This window comes from Eptatretus burgeri, chromosome 4, assembly GCF_056783735.1.
Source record: "Eptatretus burgeri isolate ZD-2024b chromosome 4, Ebu_testis_v1, whole genome shotgun sequence".
Lineage (NCBI taxonomy): Eukaryota > Metazoa > Chordata > Myxini > Myxiniformes > Myxinidae > Eptatretus > Eptatretus burgeri.
The window spans coordinates 62,967,844-62,990,343 of NC_140964.1; the positions used below are offsets into that span (position 1 = coordinate 62,967,844).

The 22,500-nt window shown below is 45.0% G+C and overlaps 1 protein-coding gene across 18 annotated transcripts in view; it reads left to right on the plus strand.

Annotated features, from left to right (window-relative positions):
• LOC147028199 (histone-lysine N-methyltransferase 2C-like) overlaps positions 1 to 22,500 on the plus strand; it is a 275,536-nt gene that overhangs the window by 170,829 nt on the left and 82,207 nt on the right. For 11 of the 18 annotated variants that reach the window (XM_085878349.1, XM_085878353.1, XM_085878348.1 and 8 more), the window contains 4 exons: positions 15,710 to 15,817; positions 16,295 to 16,339; positions 19,393 to 19,515; positions 19,721 to 19,810. In XM_085878349.1, the coding sequence (XP_085734475.1) occupies positions 15,710 to 15,817; positions 16,295 to 16,339; positions 19,393 to 19,515; positions 19,721 to 19,810 (366 nt within the window). The remainder of the gene's footprint in view (positions 1 to 15,709; positions 15,818 to 16,294; positions 16,340 to 19,392; positions 19,516 to 19,720; positions 19,811 to 22,500) is intronic. The other 7 variants (XM_085878357.1, XM_085878361.1, XM_085878366.1 and 4 more) reach the window with 5 other exon arrangements.

Genomic DNA, 22,500 nt, shown 5'->3' on the forward strand with positions numbered 1-22,500 from the left:
GTAGCTGCCACACTGGTTAATGACCCCCTCACACCACTACATTTTCGATGAACCCATTCAGCACACATTGTACACTGAATGGAGTTCACTCCGACACCCTTCCTGCACACAGCACACGGCCACTTCCCAGTCCTTTCCACCTCACCACATGCTTTACCACTTGCCATCACCTTCGTCTTTCCGATATTCACCTTCAACCCTTTTGCCGCCATACATTCCTTCCACTTGTTCATCTTCTCCTTCAGTCCATCCATACTCTCTGCAATCAACACCAGATCATCTGCATACAGCAGCTCCCACGGTAAACCCTCCTTTACCCTCCGAGCCAGCACCTCCATCACAACTACAAATAGAAGTGGACTTAGTACCGACCCCTGGTGCACTCCCACCTTCACCTCAAACTCACCACTGTTCCCATCCTTCGTCCTTACAGCTGTGCGTGCTCTCTCGTACATGGCCATCACTACTCTGATCAACCATTCCTCCACTCCTAACTTCCTCAATGCCCATGCCATTACTTCGCGTGGGACCCTATCAAATGCTTTCTCCAGATCAACAAACCCAAAAAACAACTTCTTCCTCTTCTCCATGTACTTCTCCTGCAACTGCCTTACAATAAAAATCGCATTGTCGTTCCTCTTCCAGGCATAAATCCAAACTGCATTTCGTCAATCTTTACCTTCTTCCTTATCCTCTTCTCCAACACCCTTTCCAATACCTTCATTCCATGCTCCAATAACTTTATTGCTCTATAGGAGCCACAGTCCAGAGGGTCACCTTTCCCCTTGTACAGAGGGACGAGGGTACTCAGTTCCCAATCCACTGGAATGCGGCCTTCTTTCACCACCAGATTACAGATCTCTGTCATTCTCTTCACACCCCAACTTCCCGCTGCCTTCAACATATCTCCCACAACTCCCGTCGGCCCTCCTGCTTTTCTACTCCTCATTGCTCTTATAGCTTCCTCAACTTCCTTCTCAGTTATCTTCTCTGCTGGTCCTAAAACCGGGTTACTCTCGATGTTGCTCTCCCATTCATTTTCTACATTCAACAGCCTTTCCATATATCTCTTCCATCTTCCTTTAATTCCATCTGAATCCACAACAATTTGTCCCACTTCATCCTTCAAGCAACTCACCCCCGTCACATCAAATCTCTCTCTCGCTATCTGCTTTGCAATCCTGAATACCGCTCTCTTACCCTCCTCCGAATCCAAGCGTTCTCCGAACATTTTCCTATGGGCCTCCTGCGCCTTTGCAACCTCTTTCTTTGCAGCCTTCTTGGCTTCCTTATAACTTTCATGTGCAGCCTCTTCTTCCACCGTATCCTTTGCCTTTTGCCATTCCTTGAACTTCTTCCTCTTCTCTTCAATCGTCTTTCCAACTTCATCACCCCACCACCATGTTTCCGAGTGCCTCGGTGGTCCTTTTGTCCATCCACATACCTCACCAACGGCTCCCAATAGACTATCTTTCATTGACATCCAACCACTTTCAAGCTCAACCACATCATCTTCAACCATACTCAGCCTCTCTCTGAATGCTTCCTTCACTGTCGCCTCTTTCAACCTCCACACCTTCATCCTCGGTTGGTACTTCACCCGCCGAATTCTCCGCGCACCTTTCACCCTTATATCGCAGACAACCAGGTGGTGCTGCGAAACAGTCTCCTCCCCTGGGATCACCTTTGTGTCCCGGAGGTTTCCCCTATCTTGCTGACGCACCATCAGGTAGTCAATGGTTGTCGTCAACCCACCTGACGTGTATGTAATAAGCTTATTATTCGCTTTCTGGAATTGAGTATTACAGATCAACAAATCAGCTCCATCAGCAAACTCCAAGATCCTTTCACCTTCTCCATTTCTCACACCATATCCATAACCCCCATGGACTCCCTCAAAACCGTCTGGACTCCTTCCCACATGTCCATTCAAGTCTCCTCCAACCACAACAACTTCCTCATCTTTCACATTTTCCATCAACTTCTCCATCGCACACCAGAACATGTTCTTCTCTTCATCGCTTCGACCGACCTGCGGGGCATATCCCGAGATGACGTTCACCAAGAGATTTCCGATCACGATTCTCACCATCATCAACCTTTCACTCACTCTAGTCACACTCACTACACTGTCTACAAACTCCTCAGAAAACATGACACCAACACCATGCACGCCTTCCGGGCACCCCTGCCACATAAACTTGTACTTCTGCCCCTGCCTTCCCTTCACCATTCTCACACCACTTCCCTTCCACCGTGTCTCCTGCACACAACATATGTCCACTCTTCTTCTGACCAATGTTTCAACCACTTCTCCAGATCTCCCTGTCATTGTCCCTACATTCCATGTACCAAACCTCAGAAACCGATCTCCACGTGGGGCATCAGACGATTGGTCATCATAAATGGAAAAATTTCCTCCCTTGCTTCGATCGGGTTCCCCACCTTGAGTTTTAACGAGAGGGGGTGAGGACCCCCACGGGGTACTTCGGGCTGTACCCTGCCCATCAGTTGTACTCATCATGGTTTCCTTTTGAGGCGATGTTTTTATGGCCGGATGCCCTTCCTGACGCCAACCATTTTAGTCGCCTTTTACGACTCGCAGGGATACGGTGTACCTATTCTGACCGGGGTACACACCGGGGGATATAAGGACTCAAATTAAACAAAATGGAACTCAAATTAAACAGACCAGAGGTGAGATGGGAGCTAAAATAAAAAGTACGTTTAACAAAAATTGTGGGAGTCAGCAACAGTTTGGAGATATATTTTGAACAGGGGGGATTGAAGGTGAAGAAAGAAATGGCCTGGACCATCCACGTCTTGGTGTGGGCGATGCCCTGCCCCGGAAAAGACAGACAGTATAAGAGACGAGAGAGCAGCAGTAAGGGCGATTTAGCGGAAGTTGATCGGTAAGCAGCTCCTGCAGAATGTGACCGAACCCTTGTGGTATTTGAATCTGTACTTGTGGAGGCACGGTTTGACCCTCCTGGACCCAGTGATGTGTGACCCAGCATTTGTGTGCGAGACGGCAGATTAGCCTGCGACGTGCATGGGTCGGGCCGACACTGGCGTGCATGAGGTCTAGCCTGCACATTTTTTGGGGAGCTGCATCCACCAAGGTGTGTGAGCTGGCACTGGTGAGTCTGATCGGGACCCGTGGTGTTTAGGTCTTACCTCTTGGGGATCGGCTCAACGCCCATAGTCGTCGACCCTGCACTCTTGAGGTGGGAGTTAACGTTGATGGGGGAGTGTTAATGCCCACAGGGAGGTAAAAAAAAACCAGAGGTATTAAAGAAGCGTCATCATCATAAGAGAAGAGCAGGCCATTGTGGGTCAGCCCGAGCCCCATTTGGTTTTTAGCAATTTGTGTTTTTTTATGCAGGTGCTGAGTCACAAGCAGATGGCCACTCGTGGAAATTGTAAAAGGACGCGGAAGGAGGCTCAATGCCAGTAGCAGCTGTAGGGAAAGACAAAGTTTCTCAAGAGCCATAGGGGCTCTTGCACATTGCACATCTCCTGCACATTGCCTGCAGCAACAATGGGACACACGAGGCTGTGAAATTGATATTGGGACAGCCAAAGAGGCACTTGGTCCCCAGGCTGAATTAGGACCAGGGAGAGTTAGTGTGGCCGTCCTCGGGAGAAATTGCCCCCTCAGAGATTTCTATGCACCAGGCATCTCGGTGGCTTGGACATGGAGCTCGACCTCAGGTGTGTTTTTTTTTTTTTTTTTTTTCTTTTGTATACACTGTCGAGGCTCGTATGAGGGCGAACACACAGAAACGCACAACAAGGGGAGCAGGAGACAAGAGGGGCGGGAGAGGGAAGGAAAAAAAAACAGGGAACAGAGTACGGCCAGGGTCCCACGGGGAGTCTAGTGGTTGTCTCGTATAAGGTTGCCGCACCCCGGAGGTGGTGGTAAGACATCTGAGCGACTGAAATAGTCCCTCCCGGACACCTGTAATGGTGCGACGAAAGAAGCACAAGGGAGAGGTGTTGTGGGGCCACACCCTGTTGAGGTCGGGCCTGCGATGTGCGAGGTCTGGCCTGTAACGTGTGAGATCTGTCCTGTGCCTCTGAGGGCTGGTGAGGGCTCAAGGAGGTAGCCACTCAGGCAAGTGGTCCACCACCCTCTCCCTGAGGCTCTGGGACAGCCTGCATGCAGCAACCTGCCATGTTAGGCTGTTTGATGGATATGAGTCCCTCCTGCAAGGACAGGATCTGTGTACCGCCACCAGATGACCATCCAGATAATCTGTGGAATGTTATGCCACTAAATTGAGAGCATGATTGGGTAAGGCTCAGCGAGGTCCGCATAACCTCCCACAGTTAGTCCGCTGTGATTAATGTGTCCTCAAGTTTGGGAAGAGGCCCCAGGGAATAATTGGCATAATGTAAAAGGGAAAGAATGGCTGCAACAGGCACTGCTGGTATTGACCATCCTCTTCGGTGATGAATTGGATTGACTAAATTTACCTTTTCCTCTTGCCACAAATCGCCATGCTTTAGTTTGGGAGAATGCAGGTGTATCAGGTTCTTGGAGAGCGAGGAATGTTGATCTCCGCCATGACTTTCCCTCAAAGCCCAGCCTGCAATTTGGATTGAAATCCGCTAAGAGGAGTGTCAGGATTGGATGGTCATGAGACCGGAGAGCTCCTGATGACCATCGAAGAGCCCTCCCCCCCTCTGACGGGGATGCAGCCGAAGGGAGCTGTTGTGGTAGGGTGGGGGGGGGGGGTGGTTCGTTCAAATCCAACCTGCCCACCAAGTTTCATTCCAATCCATCCACAAGTTTTTGAGATATCCTACACACACACAAACAAACAGACAGACAGAGAGATGGGTGAAAACATAACCTCCTTCACCTTCGGTGGCGGAGGTAATAAAGACCAATTACTGTACCGTAGTCCCAAGAAGGAAGCCAGACATACCAACACACACACACACACACACGCACGCACGCACGCACGCACGCACGCACGCACGCGCGCACGCGCGCACACACACACACACACACACACACACACACACACACACACACCTGTTGGATAAGGTGGTGTAAAAGCCACTGCATCAATGGCGGTAAACTTCTGGAATTGATGTTTTTCTCAACGACCTTCATAATCTTTATTTTATTTCAATTTAATTATATACTTGAACACTGTAAGGTGTTCGATGAACTTTCTTGTAATTGTAATGACACACGGTGGGGGTAGGAGGGGTGAGCTGTGTTACCTTGGAGGGGATAAAAATTAGTTAATATGTCAAGTTCATGTTGTCCGTGTGTTTGCATCGGATAGAATGTTCTATTGTAACCAGGAGCCTGTTCGAGAAAAGATGTCCTGTTCTTATGTATGCTGTGAGAGCCGGTATAGTTGACATGCGTTCTATAGAAAAGTGTAATTTGTACATGTCCTCTCCAGGAACAAGGCCAGGCACCCAGGCAAGGTAGGAGAGACATGCATTTACATGTCTTATTTAATATTTGGGCCAAGTTTGTTTGGACCCACCTCTGAGCCTGTACTCTGAGTACAAGGCGTCCGGCATGCCACTGGTCATGACAAAGACCTCCGAGGGCTTGCTACCATTGGCACAGAGCAAGACGTTGCATCATTTATTCATTGGGTCGACATGACGTCACTACAATGAGGGTAACGTGCCACCTCATTGGCCGGTGCTGGGAGAGAGCAACGAATGTTTGAAAGTGCAGTGCATTCTCTCTCACCTCTCGCTCTCTCACCTCTCGCTCTCTCACCTCTCGCTCTCTCACCTCTCGTTCTCGCTCTCGCTCTCTCACCTCTCGCTCTCTCACTTCTCGTTCTCGCTCTCGCTCTCTCACCTCTCGCTCTCTCACTTCTCGTTCTCGCTCTCTCACCTCTCGCTCTCTCACCTCTTGCTCTCTCACCTCTCGCTCTCTCACTTCTCGCTCTTGCTCTCTCACCTCTCGCTCTTGCTATCCCTCTCTCACCTCTCGCTCTCTCACTTCTCGTTCTCGCTCTCTCACCTCTCGCTCTCTCTCACCTCTTGCTCTCTCACCTCTCACTCTCTCACCTCTTGCTCTCTCACCTCTCGCTCTCTCACCTCTCGCTCTCTCACTTCTCGCTCTCTCACTTTCTCGCCTCTCGCTCTCTCACCTCTCGCTCTCTCACCTCTCGCTCTTGCTATCCCTCTCTCACTTCTCGCTCTCGCTCTCTCACCTCTCGCTCTCTCACCTCTCGCTCTCTCACCTCTCGCTCTCTCACCTCTTGCTCTCTCACCTCTCGCTCTCTCACCTCTCGCTCTCTCACCTCTCGCTCTCTCACCTCTCGCTCTCACCTCTCGCTCTCTCACCTCTTGCTCTCTCACTTCTCGCTCTCTCATCTCTCTCTCTCTCTCGCTCTCGCGCTCTCACCTCTCGCTCTCTCACCTCTCGCTCTCGCGCTCTCACCTCTTGCTCTCGCGCTCTCACCTCTCGCGCTCTCACCTCTCGCGCTCTCACCTCTCGCTCTCTCACCTCTCGCTCTCTCACCTCTCGCTCTCTCACCTCTCGCTCTCTCACCTCTCGCTCTCTCACCTCTCGCTCTCGCTCTCTCACCTCTCGCTCTCGCTCTCTCACCTCTCGCTCTCGCTCTCTCACCTCTCGCTCTCGCTCTCTCACCTCTCGCTCTCGCTCTCTCACCTCTCGCTCTCGCTCTCTCACCTCTCGCTCTCGCTCTCTCACCTCTCGCTCTCGCTCTCTCACCTCTCGCTCTCTCACCTCTCGCTCTCTCACCTCTCGCTCTCTCACTTCTCGCCCTCTCACTTCTCGCCCTCTCACTTCTCGCTCTCTCTCACTTCTCGCTCTCTTCTGCACTTTGCTACTCTGCTCTCACTCTCTTGGAAATTGAGTGACTCACTATTGGGCGAGTCGAGTTGGTAGGAGCCAGGGATGCCTGCGCTTTCTCTGGGGTCGATGGCATCTGTGCGGAGCGAGTCCGCCTTCTGGACGTCAGAGTGCTGACCTGTGCCCCCTGCAGTCCTTCTCCATACTACCCATTTCCTTTAATACCTTGCCTGGTTTCTCCCCTTTGTGTGTGACTGGAAGGGTGCATGTGGAACCATAGGTTCTTTTCTGTATTAAGTGCCTCTCATTTTACTGAGTGTGTCCTTATTTATTTATTTATCTCTATTCATTGTTTCAGTCTGCCCTCTCGTCCTGTGTCTTCTTTCAATGAACTATTATTCCTTTGAAGTGCATGTGTCGCCTGATAACCCAACATTATCTCACACATGCCAAAACGGTTTTGGCCCGCATTGGTTAACCCTTAGGGGAGATACAATTTGTTGAACATTCATTTTAAGAGACTGCAGGATTTCAATTCCGACTGGGGAAACCACACAAAGCACTCATGTGTAATGACCTTTAATTTCTAAAATATTACATTTTAACATCACATGTGTCTTCCTACAGGTTGCTGCTCCTGGGTCAGCATTAGCAGACCCATTAACAGGAAATACTGCTTGTGTCATATATATATATATATATATATATATATATATATATATATATATATATATATATATATATATATATATATATATATATATATATATATATATATGTGTATGACACACACACATGTTTCTGTCCCTGTCTCTCTCCGTCCCACTCAAGCTCTCTCACTCTCCCTTGCTGTGAGGTTCAAGAACTTCCGACTGCCCTCCGTGCTTGTGCAGGCCTCAGGAGAATTCCGAATGGTGCTGCCTCTTCTCTACTTTTCCTCTTCCATAACTTTTTTTTATTTTTCTCCCTTTGCTCTTTCCTTTCTTGGTTGAATCAAACCACAACCACTGCATTCATACAGCTCTGCTTTTTTGCAGGTTTTCAACAATGAGTCCCTTCATCCTGGGTGTGATGTCCATGTTAATGTCACTGAACTCAGGATTCTGAAATGGAACCTGGTTTGCTGCAAATGAAAGTCTATGGCTGTCCCATTTCCATTGCTCATTCTTTCCCTCTTCCATCCGCTCTTCCTTGTCTTTGGTCCATGCTCCCCCACCCCAGTCCATGCTCCTGATCCACATCAGCTTCCATTCCCCCAATTTAACTGACAATATGGACTTCAAACATTACAAAGGTTATATTTTAACATCATGTGTCTCTTCTTACAGGCTGCTGATACTACTCTGGATTTTGTTTTGCTTCACTGAAATGTTTATTTTACATGCTGTTCCCAGTACCTGTGTATTTTTCACAACTTTGATGGTAACTATTTTGATTTTATGAAGTCATTAACTTACAAGCCATTAAGGTTTCATTTCAATTTCTGGTTTCATTCTGAAACAGACCTACTTCATTCCTGCAAAGCTAAGTTTTACCAGCTGGATTGTTTAGTGTCCAGCTGTTGTAACTGTCATTTATAGAATTGTCAAATGTTACTTTGTCCTCTGCTGTCCCTGCGAGTTAAATGTTGTAAATAAATGTAAATGTCTGTTGCATCCACCCTTGCGCTTGTGGCCCTTACATTATCATTTATTTATTTGATAATCATAGGTCAACATTGTTGAATCCTTCTCCCCTTTCCCGACTCATGTCTTTGTTACCTGCTTACCTTCCTCTCCCCTTCCTCTCTCTTCCTCTCTCTATCTTCTGCTTGCTTTTCTGCTCATAAATAAATTATTATTTTCATACTTTCATTGCGTTCATCTCCTGCATTCTCTCTCTCTTCCGTTATCTTCTATGTGACTTTGGATTTCTATTGTCAGCTGCTGGAAGAGGTTCAGTTTCTTGAACTTCGTGGCCTCACCATTGTCACAACCTCTCCTAGACTGACCATATAGCAAAGCTGTTGTCCAAAACCAGCCACAGATGTCATCCTTTGTCGTTCCAAGTCAATCCTTGAAAATCAGAACTACTCAGCCTACAAGATCTTTGTAGCTCAATAGACAACTGATCTCCCCTCTGGGCTGCAGTCCAGCATCTTGTCTGTCTCCACTGGATTCGGTGTAACCTAAAGTTCTCGCCATGATTGGAATCTCATGTGATGAAGCAGAAGCACAAGGCCTGTTGCATTCACTTTCTAGACAGGATACTGCCATTTTTTTTTCCACCCTCGTCTCCTACATTCTCGCTCCTGCTCTATCAATCTTACAACCCTCCCCAACTCCTCCAAAACACAGGAATCCTTCCAATAATCCCTTCTTGGTTAAACTTCAAAAATGCTGGTTCTCCACCCACAGACCTTACAAATCTACCTCCACTTTTTATTGCTCTTTTCTCCTGTTTGTGAAACTCATCTCTCCAGGGGGCTGTTCAATTGTTCAATTTCACTCTTCCCTAGAGGATGTCAAGTGCACCACCATTTCGTCTAATCTCCATCCCGACCCACAATTTTCTCTAACCCCAATGAATCCTACCTAACCCAACCAACTCTCTTACTTACAGATTAGTGCTTCCTCCTCCTTTCCTGTTAATTATTTCCCTTGCTTGTTTTGCCAAAATCATGGTCTTGTTGTCAATACTTTGCCTTTTACACTGGACCAACTTGCTCTTTCATTCCGTGAGCCAAGATCCCATATTTGACATATTTGACATTTCCTTGCATAATCATCATCTCAGGTTCATCTACTGGTCCTTTTGTTATGTGGCCAAAGTATCTTTGTAAGCTCTTCATTGGTGTCGTTCATAGTTTTCTTGATGTTCAACTCATTCCTTGTACTTCATTTTGTTATTTTAGCTGTCCATGATATCCTAAGCGTGTTCTGCTGACACCACATTTCATTAGATCCATTTTAGTTCCATTGATATTGATCAACCAGCAGGTACAGTGTATTGATGCATCCAGTAGCCTTCCTGAAAGCATTCAGTAACTATATGCTTCACCCCAACACTAATGTGTTTGGCTGCATCTCCGACTTTAGGAATCCTAAGATGGAAACCATTTTGCCTGGAATGCAGATGCACTGGTCCATCATTCCCTTATATTCACGACCTCTCCTAAGCCTGTTGTTGGCTTAACGGTCAAGGTGGCTGGCTTAAGATGTTAGGGTCTTGAGTTTGAGCCACTGTTGTGCCGTTAAAATACCACCAGGTGTGTTGACTCAGCCTGTCATCCTTCTGAGGTTGGAAAAATGTACCAGCTGACTGAAAAAAGGGGGCAGCTGACTGAAAACACTGTCATCATTGATGCATCCAGCAGCCAAAGGCTGCATACAAAATAATAAACTACCTCTCACCTCTTCTTTCCCCTGCTCTTACCCATGCTCCACCACACCCCTCCCCCCAGCGGAACCTGCCCACGCTCCTGCCACCTTTGCTCGTGACCCATGGCCATACTGTCATCACTCCATTTATGAAGCTTTCTCAGACAGCTTTAATTCCTTTCTATCTTCCCATCCCAACTCATCTCCATACGAATGCAGCCAAGGCCATTTATGAAACTTCTGCCTTTACTCAATCTGTTTGATTCCAACTGACATTTCTTCGACTGTGTCGTTTCATTGTGACCAACTTTCCCTCCAACTTTAACTATTTTCTTTTGTTCACTAAGATCATGTACTCTTGAAAGTGCCTGTCTCCCTGGTGGTCTTGAGGGATATGCCAAGACACTCCCATATCTGGCAGTTTAATGATGAAAATTATTTTGCCCTGTAGTCCATCACCTACCTTTCTCTTCCACTGAGTTGTCCACTATTTACTTATCTCCAGACTACAGTGCCTGGGACTTGTGCAGTGAGATGATTACCAGAAAGCAAATTGTGTTTACCATCTTAAGCCAACACCACTGATGGGAACATGCAGACTTTCCACAAAGTGCCAGAATTCTGCATCAGGTTCCATTCAGAGTCTGAACTCGCATGTCTTTTGCCATCTACGAAATTTGGTAAAAGTTGGTCAAGTCTTTCTCTGTAACATGCTTTTCATCTGTCCCTTCTCTGAAGGATGCGTTCACAATAAATACCACTCACGATAACGCTGATTACCTTAATTCCATCTTTGCGAAAAAGGCCAAAGTCCATAATCACACACTTCCTGTACCAATCCTGCACTTCCTTTAATTTATTTTTGTGTTTGCATATATTGAAGTTCAGGAAGCTAAATTATAAAGGGCAGCAGGTTCACAGATAGGCAGGGGATTAAAGGTGAACAACAAGGAGACAGAGATATCATGCATGAGTGGATGAGTGGCAGAAAATAAATGGTGGGAGGGAGGGGTTCAACAAGACTAGAAGAGAACGGGGTGGGTATGGGAGAAATGGTGACAATGGCAGTGGTCTTAAAAGACTGGACACAGGGCAGGAGACAACAGATGCAGAGAGCTTTCCTCACTGAAAACATCCTACAGCATGCAAACTTGTTAAGGTGGTTGAAAGCGAGACCTTCTGTACCAATGGAATGTCAAGACAGGTGGCAGATTGCCAAGGACTGTCACTGTCACTCTCCCACCAAAGGCAAATTGATCGGCTCTCTATTTTATCATGGATACGGGAGTACTCCATATGTAGGGATGGCACGGGGAAAAATGGCCGCCCATTAAATGTGTGCATGCAAGCGTAACCTGATCTTGTTCCCCCTGATGCCTCCTAGTTTTGAACTCAAGTCACACACATTCCTCAATAAGCCCTCATCTGCTCACCCTCCCATAATCCAGGCTGGTTGCCCACCCACACTCATTTGACCCCCTTAGTCTCCCGATTGTGGAATTGTCTCCATGTCCATTGTCTCGTCCTCCTCACTTCAGTATTTCAAATGCACTGCCCATCATTATCTCATATTCTCACCAATACATATCCATGGTTTCTTCGACACATGCTGATTCTTTCCCATTGTTTCGTCTCTGGACAATTGTTACTTGATTGTGTTATTCCTCCCTCCTCTTTTGTCCATCTTCTCCCCATACTCTTTGGTATTTGGTAGTCCTGCTGCCATTTGTTGTTTGGCTCTACGAGCTCGACTCTTGTATTTCTAAAAAACACAAACTTCCATCTTGCAATTGTAGAGATATTCCTCAGCCTCTGTTGACTCCTCCATCGCTACTGATGTTGTCAACATCATTGCCCAAATGAAAAAAAAAACCATCTGCCTTGTCGACTCATGTTTCTCTGCTCTTTTCCACATCATTTTTGAGGGCCGCCTGCCTGCTTCATGAAAAATCTATAATGTTACCTCGAAATAATTTAGCCAAGACTTACCCTTTTAACCCTGGATTAATCAATCTTCTCCAAATCATAAGCAAAGTAATGGAACTGATAATTGCAGTAAAGCTCCACTCATCTCATCTCTGAAGACCTCAAGACTCATCTTTCTTTGTGAAAAAAAAAAAAATTATGATCTCAAACCATCAATTTGGCTTCTGCCCAGGTTACTTCACCATGGAACATGCTACTACTTCTGTGTCAGTAATGTATGTACACCCCAATCCTAAACAAGTGGCCAAGGTTATCTCACTAGACATCTCCAGTCCATTTGACTCTTGCTGGCAACATGTGTTGATTTCCAAACTGTCAGCTAAATGGCATGTAGAATTCTCTCCGAGACCGATTATCAAATTCCATGTGTGCCTGTGTTCCTGTTTCCTGTGTTCCTGTTCTCTGTGGTTTTAAGCAGTGGGTTGCTTTGGATGGAATACTATCCTATCCTGTGTCTGCATATAATGGTGAAAATAATTCACTGGTCATCTACTTGGAGCACATGTTCTCATACAAGAATGACCAATATTTTCACTTTGCCCCTCCATGAGGACCGGCAGGCAAATCCCCCATTCATTTAGTAGTCAGCCTCTGGGTGACAGAGGGGTACTCTTGGGCCTCATTTTCAGAAAATATCCTTTCTGATGTTACTCACATCTGGACTCCAAAGCAGGTTTGTTGCCTTGCATTATGGTTTTTTTTTTTTTCCCAGATCTATTTTGGTCTTGCTCATCCTCTCATCTCACCTTCCAGCTTTACCCTGTGGTTGTTGCTATCCCCAAGTCTAAACTCACTGTTCACCTCCATTCTTTCCTACCCTTTGTTTCTTGTTGATGCGACTTTCTTCCTGAGTCTGTCCTCTCAAGCTCCCCCCTTCAGGATTTCAAGTTTGCTACCCTCTGACACCTCATGGTCTCTCCCATTTCCATGACTGAGCTCTACTACACCCGCTGAGATCGTTCTCACCATTCTCCTACAATTCCTGTCCTTGTAATTCTGCATGTGTTAGTTGGCATCCCACCATTTCTCCATTGTCTCATTTTTCTGTTGATCCATTAACCCCCTGTTGTTCTGCTCTTACATGAGCTGAGATAACAGTATAAAGATTTTAAATAAATACAAGAAATAGTGCTGCAAGGAATGGTGTTACTGTGAATTTTCATAAATCCATATGGCTGTTCCATGTGCCCTATGGAGATCTCTTCTGCTATTTTTCTTCTGCTTTAGCAGGTCTCACCCCACCCCTGTGGTGGTGTTGTCATTTTTTTTAAGAACTCCATTGCTTAAAGCTTTTGCTCTGCACAGATCCATCCTAAATCTCAGAATACCCGTTGTCTTCACATTCCTCTGAAACCACCTCTGCATTGCATTTTCGAAACCAAACAACAGTGACTCCATCCATATCCACCATTATTGGCTAACAACAACCAACGACCAGCCATCTTTATTTATTTATTTTTACCTCTACATTTGTGATGATTTGAATTTCCACATTTGCAGAACTGGTTTGGAGATGGCTATACAACAACCAAGCCACGGCATTGATGCAATGTCATTCTCTGAGTCCGTGGGTCTGACCCAAAACTGTTCCCCACTCAAATATCTACATATGGATATGGTGCTGAATGAACTCTCCTTCAAAAATACTGCTCCTGATTCTCCTCTGAATTTGATATTGACTCTACTTGAGAGCACTTTCACGAAAGCCTGTTCTCTCATTCACATGTTTATCCCACCTTGTGTGCAGCTATCCTCTTCGTCCTCTTAGCATTGGAACACTCAATTATTGTAGTGAGGCAGTTGCTATCAATCAGCTTGCTTTTTCAACTTAGAAGGTGAATCCGACCAAATGCAACCTTTGCCCATTCACAAGACTCACAAGTGCATGTCCATCCTCAGGCAAGTCAGCAAACAAAATCTGGCCAATCTTAAGGCGGGGATCTCCAACCTATCTCCTTCCTCAGACTCTGTGGCTTCCTGCTTTGTCTGCCTCTGGTGTATGCTCTTTCTCCTTCGGCATGAATAGCTTTGCTGTATATTATACTCGATACAAGGCAGAATGTCTGAACTTAGTGATGACATCCGTAACACATTCCTATCTCTTACCACCTTCACAGTCCTCTCCTGACCCCCATTGCTTCCTTGGCATTGAGTTTTTCATCCGATAAGGGAGAGAAATTCTGATGAGCAGCTTGTACTTTGCCTGTGAGAGGCACAGATGGCAATTGTGTCAGTGTGTCTTAGGTGTTGCTCTGCCGCTTTCATGTGTTCTCTATTTTCTGCAACTTGACCTTCACCTTGAGCTGTCGAGACATCTGCTTGGAACACAGCCAATCACTCCCATTTGCATGAAAGGTGCAAAAAGAGATCCATTACAACTTCACCTCAGTGAGCTTACTTCTATCTGTCACTAAAATCATGGTGCCCTTCACCACAGCCTACATATAAAGTGTTTCCATTTTTCGAATAGCCTCGTCTCTGACAAGGACTTGGAGTCCTCTGCTGAAGACTTAAGAGTCCTCTGTCATGGCAACTACTTCTCCAGTCATTCTGAATTTCTCATGGCCTCCCTGGTTTTTGTCCAAAGCTTAAAAGAAAACTACTCCCCCCTTTGTGACATCCTGGATGCCGTGGAATCTAAAGTTTTCACCAACATTGGCATCTTCCACAAAGAGGCACAGGCACAGAATCTGTTGCCCTCATTATAGAAAGGTTGGTGCCTTCTCTGTTTCCCACTGCCTTTATTCTGATTTTGCTCCCTCTCTTCTTTCAGCCCTCATTTCCTCCACATGTTCTTGGTTCTTGCAGTAATCCTCTCCTTGTTAGCATCCCAAAATCATGCTAACCACCTACCTCCGCTTATTTATTCCTCTTTTCTCCTGCCTATTGAGCCACCTCCTCAACAAGTATAAGTATAATCTCGCTCTTCCCTCAGTTTCAAGATGGCAGTACCTTCCATCTCTATCTATGCTTCTTTCTACCCGCATTTATCCTTTCCCACACATACCCAGTTTTCCTGCAGGTTTTATATTTTTCTTTTTTGTTCGTTTCTCTTACTCTCCATTCATCCACCTGCTTGTTTGTGTTCGGTTGTCCTCTTTCTTTTCATCCATTCACCTGCTTGTTTGTGTTTGGTTGTCCTATCTCTTTCTCACCATTCATCCACCTGATTGTTTGAGTTCAGTTATCCTTTCTCTTTCTCATCATTCATCCATATCCTTGTGTGTTTTTGGTTGTCCTCTCTCCTTCTCTCCATCCATCCACCTGCTTGTTTGTGTTTGTTTGTCTTCCCACCAACCTACTTTCAAAATGTTACCCTTCTCCCCTCTGTCATCTTGCTTTACCAAGAGCCTATAGCTTTTGTATTCATTAAAGATCAGTTTTGACACTGGGATCATCAGATGCATTGTTATTTTTGAACGTATCATCTCATGATTTCTTTACATAAGACACTATCATGTCATTTGATGTTTTTTTTTCTTTCACTTCGTGAGTTTGTTTTTTGAAGCTTCCTTTTAGTTTTGTCATTTTTCTTTTCGGGTACTTCTGAATACCCCAGCCTCCAGGCCAGCAGAAGACCCCTTGGCTGATCTCTCAGAAGTTTTGACTAATGCTGAGTTTCTGGGCATCCTCTCCGGAGGCATGGAAAAACCTGCAGACGCATCAAGTGAGGCTTCAGTGCAGCTCTGTTGCTCTAGCTGTTTTCCCGTAACGACCGTCAGGCACAATACATGGATTCTCTCATCGACCTTTGGCTAATTCTCCAAACGAAGCTCGATCCCCCGTGGTCTTTATGTCAGATGAGCGTTGTGCTGCCCAGGCAAGCGAGGCGCGTTGCCTCTCCATGCACTGCTGTGTATGTTTGGATCATCAAAACCCAATTGGAATGATTGAATTGGATGATTGAGTCACCACTTCCAAATTTGTCTGGAGTTTCCTTGAATAAGTCACCCTTTTACTACCCAATATCTTTTTCTTTACCGCTAAACCTTTCATCCTTTTGCTTTCCTTTTTTCTGATGACATTCATATTTGATCATTCAAAATCGTTTTTGCACCACGTGCATGTTTTTTGTATTTTATTGCTGGGCATAAAATTATTTCACATGATCATCTTTTTTTTGTTGTTGGTTTGGGTTCTTTAGGTCTTGTTTTAGACGCTTTTCACCATGAAAACTCATCTCCATTTGGTAAGGGCCTGGCCATTCCAGTGTCATTTTGTTCTCTGTGGTTTTAAGTGCAATTCAATGAATAGATGTTTGAAAAAGAAAATCAAACCAAACAATTGCCTGCACACTCTTAGCTTTTGCATCGGTTTTCATCAAATACTGTACAATACAAATTGCTTACGTGTTGTCAAGATTTCCAATGTCCTCTTTGTATCCATTCATTTAGGGAGAGCAAATTGTTCATGGCAACTGAACTGGCATTGGCTTTAGGTTGTTCAGGTGATGTAGCATTACCTGATTGATTACCAGCATGTTTACATCGGGTTGAATAGGGAATTGTAAGAGATAAATAGTGATAATTCATTTAATATAACAGTCAATAATATTGTCGCAGTTCTGGCGGTTCGGTTAATCCACCAACCCAAATTGTGGTGACGGGCGATTAACACCGCCAACCCGGATAGCCGAGTGGTTTTGTCTAAGGAGGCGGACACGTTGGTCCTCGGAGATTATAACGCGCGCGGGAGGGGAAGGGCGCGGCACTGGCGGAACGACTGAGGTACAGACGGATGCACAGGGGGGTTTATACTCAAACCCCCGACAAATACACGAACACATCAACTTAAAATTACGTGGGAATTTAATGCCGATATAAATATTTACAAGGGACAATAATTCAAAAGGTAATGATAATAACGTGAAGTAAATAAATCCTAAAGTCGAAATTGAAGTGCTTCTACACACAGACTTGAATACAGACAAGGGGAAACAAAATCAAAGAAAATCTCTTGACATTATTCTGGCACTTAGCTTGGTCCAGAGATGGTCTTTATGGAACGTGGAACCGAGGCACTTCTATTTTCACGTGTGGACGCGTGCAAAATGACGCCAGGCCGCCCTCTAGTAGCTGGAACGTTCGTCAGGCAATTCGTGAATGGTGTTCAACATCAAGGTTCACCGACCATCGTGCATCTTCTTCGTCTGTCGTGCCTGCCGATATGCTCTTTGCAGAATGGTGTCGTTCCCTTCGGCGACATACACAAGGTTTCGAGGTCCGTCACACATGACCAGCCAAGAGTCGATGGCCAACATCGTGCTCAGTACACGAGCCAAATCACCTCAGCGCGAATACGACAATCGTGCCATCTTCTTCATGAGTCGAAGGAAAGCCAGCCGTGAAGCCCTGTTCTTACAGGCCATCTCCTAGCTACGTTCTTTCTTGACATGCGTCCTTCATTCCCCACGCGTGCGTTCCTCTCTATCTCTCTCTGACGTCACCGAACAACCGTTTCCTCTTGGGGCTTGGCTTGCTCGCCCCAAACCCAGGAAGCTGGGGGGGGGTTTCTTCCTGCTCGGCACATTTGGCTAGCTTTTGTTATAGTTGTGATAAAAGCGCAACTTCTTCATCGCTGACTTGTAAATGCAAAAATGTAGGAATAGGTGATGGGGGCAATCACATACTTGGGGAACTTATCCTTAATCCCTATCTAATTAACACCGCACCACCCCCGTGTGGTCACACGTAACACTTAAGCTCACAGTTTCCTGACAATTACATCGAGATGTCTCGTACACATCCACGGACCAAACAACTCCATTTCATCCTAACTTTCCTATTAAATTCCTCCATCTATCCCTATCACCATAACAATATTTTCAGTATTCAAGATCGATCTGAACCCCCATCACCCCTCTCACCCATTCTTCCCCGTGTGTGTTTATAAGCATAGCCTCGTTCCTATGTGTTTATAAGTGATGCCTCCATTGGTCCATTAGTGCTCAAAAGTAAAATTTCTAATTAAAAGGTAATTTGTTATCATCATGGCATTTTATGCGAAATTTGGAAGAGACTTGTGCACCAACCCTCTGTGACTCTATTACGTTTTCAATCCAACTTTATGCTTTGGTTTTTCCTTATCAGCAGCAAGTGCCACAACGATGTTAAAATGGTTATTTTACACATTTCTTGATGAGAGAGAAAATATTTTCCTGAAGTCATTTCTTCAACTAAGGCATCTTTTTATTTCCAATATTAACTTTATTTATGTCAAACTAGCAAAGAACCCATCCGTAATTCCCACGCTTTTATGATTTATGACTTGTAATACAAGCTTCCACTCGGTGGTGCTCGCTATAACGATACACAATTACATCGAGAAAATTAGGCTGCTCCTCCCCCACCCTGAACCCCCCTTGGACTTTTCAATGTATTTTTACCCACTAAAACTTTCCCGTGCACATCCTGTGTGCAGCACCAGATATCAACTAAATCCGTCCAGCAGTTCAGAAGTGCATAGAAGTCAAACAAGCAAACAAACACAAACATTATGATATTACAGTATTACTCGGCATTTTCCCCCATTGTTGTGTTGATAATTCTCCCACTTCTCAGATGTCAATGGTTTTTAAGCAGTGAATTAGAACCTCCCCATGCACAACCCGAGTACGATCACCAGTTTTCAAATTCTGTCGAGTGAGTCAGTAATGCATATGTCAGAAATAAACCCACAAAACCACAGAACAGACCCGCAATCAAACAGACCCGCTAGCAAACAGACCCGCTTGCAAACAGACCCGCAAATAAACAGAGACCCACAAACAAACAAATCGACTAACAAATGGAGCCCGCATACAAACGGAGCCTGCAGTCACTTTTCAAATTGTGTATAGTTTGATGAAAAGAAGTATCAAATTGTAACACAAGATGACAGCAGTAAATAACTTGCACTTGAATTGTTTTCAGAATTTTTGCCTCTACAGATTTAATAAATGTGTTTCTCATTGTGAATGTTCGTTCCAGTTCCCCAATAATTATGGAAAACATTGTATTGTAAAGCCTAAGAAATAGTTTGCGTTTTGTGAATTGGGCATAAAAAATTTTTGGACAGTAAAATTGAAGCAATTTGTGGTGCACACTCAGAACCTCTCTTGTGGAGCTTTCTCATTGCTCACATCCTCTGTTTTCCCTCATTTCACTCTTTGCCTTGATGTACCTGTGTGGGAGGAATGTAGATCCCATACTTAGGCCTCTTTAGGAAGATTAGTGCTGAGGGGTCTCTGCTCTTTGCTTTCAGCCAGCATGGATCTCCCCCGGTTGCCCGATGAACGCATGCCCGGGGCCTCGCAACCTCCTGGCTCACGCCTTGGCCCCGAACCACTTCTGGGTTCCTCAGAGTTGGATCGCATTGTGACAGATGGTAAGAGGTTCACCTGCTACCTTTATGAATAAAGGTCATTTGCTTAGCCTGGGTTATTATTTGGTCAGTATTATGTTCTCCAGCAATAAACATTTTAATGGCTTTGTTCAGCTTTCCTTACAAAGTATAGCGAGCTCTCGGTGAGCAATTAATGGTTCAGAGGTTTGAACCTTAGGGTAAGGATTTCTGTTTCATATTATTTCAGAGCTTGCTCAAATAGAGCCCAAAGATGTTGCTGACCTGTTCTCAGTACTAAATCCACCTGGTGGGTCCCACGCCAATCCAGCAGCCCCAGGTAGGAAACAAGACCTCAGTACTCCACTCGTTCCTTGAAAAGTTATGGTCATCCTAAAAGTTCCGTTACCCTGGTTTTGATGAGTAAAGTAAATATAATTAGAAGTGATCGTAACATTACACGTACTGTTGTGGCCAAAAATATTGGCACCCTTGCACTTATTTCAAATAATGCACCATTTCTTCCAGAAAATTGTTGGAATTGATAAAATATTTTGGTATCCACATATGTATTTCTTTGGTTTACAGTGGAACAATACAAAAAAATAAACTTAGAAAATGACTAAATCTGAGCTTATTCCACACAAATCCTAAAATGGCCCTGGACAATATTATTGGCACCTTTTAGAAGTTGTTAGAAATAATTAGAATTCAAGCAGGTGATTCTCTTTTACTTTGGAATTGAACTCACCTGTGGTGAGTTGCAGGTGCTTGCAATATAAAAATCACTCATTCAACCAATTTGAATAGAGAAATGGAGTCATTCTGCTGTTTTGTGTCACTGTGTGTACCACAATGAGCATGCAGAAAAGAAAGAAAACCAGAGAATTGTCTGATGGGGTCAGGCACTAGATTGTAGCTAAGCATGGACAATCTCAAGGCTACAAGTCCATCTCGAGAGACCTTGATGTTCCTGTGTCCACCGTACGCAATGTTATCAAGAAGTTTAAGGCCCATGGCACTGTAGCCAACCTCCCTGAACGTGGCCGCAAGAGAAAACCTGATCGAATGTTGCAGTGAAGGATTGTTCGAATGGTGAAGAAAGCACCTCGATCAACTGCCAAACAGATTCAAGCTGACTTTCAGCACAAGGTACAACAGTTTAAACTCGCACCATCCGTTGCCAACTCCATGTAAGTGGGATCTACCATAGGAGACCCAGCAGGACCCCACTGCTGAGAGAGATATAAGAAAGCCTGACTGGAGTTTGCCAAAACACACCTGAACAAGGCAAAATCCTTCTGGGAGAATGTCCTGTGGACAGATGAGACCAAATTAGAGCTTTTTGGTAAAGCACATCATGTCTATGTTTACAGAAAACAAAATGAAGCCTTCAAAGAAAAGAAGACCCTCTCTGCAGTCAAACATGGAGGAGGTTCAGTGATGTTATGGGGTTGCTTTGCTGCCTCTGGCACTGGGTGCCTTGAACGTGTGCATGGCTTCATGAAATCATGATATAAAGGCCCGGTCACACCTTGACGTTTTAGCCAACGTATGCCGATTTTTGAATTTTTTTTCTAAAACGCTGGCACACGTTGAATACGTTATGGGTAAGTTTTGATAACATTGAGAGCACGCTGAAAAACACTGCCATACGTCGTTGTACGTTGGCTTTAAACGTTGTACTTTTCGGTTGTCCTCAAATTTTTTCATGCTTGAAATTTCACGACGTATGCCGGCGTATGACTCACACGTTCCGCTACGCTGGCCACAAGTTGTATGCACGGTCTGCGATCGTTGGCAGACGTCAACACATGCTACTTGTAAGTTAATCATAAGTTGAGACACGCCGAGGTAATGTTTAGCGTACCCGAAACCTATTTCTAACCTATGATTAACGTGTTGTTGGCACGTTACGCGATCGTTTCCACACGTCGACAGACGTTACTTTTAAGTTACTCATAGGCTGAAAGACGTCGGTATAATGGATCGTCCTTGCGTCAGCGTCCACGGCCACGGCCAAGACACTTATTTGCAGCATTCTTCAAACTTTTCTTCGGCATGACGAGGATGTTCACACTTCGATGTCTAGCTTGGCTATGATTCCAATTGTCCATCGGCAGCGTCTATTTAAAATAGTCGAGTTTGAGCGTTTTAACACGTTCAGAAGAAACGCTTCAAATTTCAAAACCCCAGCGTCAAAAAACAAAGGCGAGTGACTAATTTAAATCGTTCATTGTAAACAATGAAAATAGCAGAGTGGTACCGTTTAAAAGTCGTTGAGTGTAAAAAAATCCAATTGTTGAGCGCAAGCGTCTACTTTCAATAGTGGAGATGCAGCCATTTAAATCGTTGAGTGGCAGCCTATGAACCTACCCGTGGACACGCGGACGCAAGGAGGATCCATCATAACCCACACCCTCCCCCTCACACTCACCTACTACTGCCAACATGAACAAACTACTACTAATACTAATACTGATACTGATACTGTTACTGCTGACATGGACATCGACTCAAAAAGGAACTCGAAAACACTGTTGGGTTCCCTTTTATGAGCAGCATTTTTATATACCAATTCCCAAAATCGCTGGGAACACGTCTTTATATGGCAATTGTAAGCTAGAAACACATTAATTTTTTTTTTTTTTGTCGACCGGAAGACGTCATTGGAATACGTCTACATACGTCGATGTGTGTTGGGACTACGTAAAGAATTGGTTCAAAGCACGTCAAACATAAGTTAGAAATAAGTTTCGCGTAAAAAAGATATTACCGCGACGTGTTTCGACTTATGAGTAGCTTATAAGTAGCCTTTGTGGACGTGTGTAAGCGTCCACATATCGTGTGTAAAACTTATCCCCATCACATGCGGAACGTGTGTCATACGCCGAGTACGTCGTAAAATTTTGAACATGTTTAAAATTTCTTGACGTACTCTACTTACTACGACGTATGATAGCGTACTTTAGCGTTCTACTCACGTATACCAAACTTACTCATACCGTATTTGACGTGCCCCCAACGTTT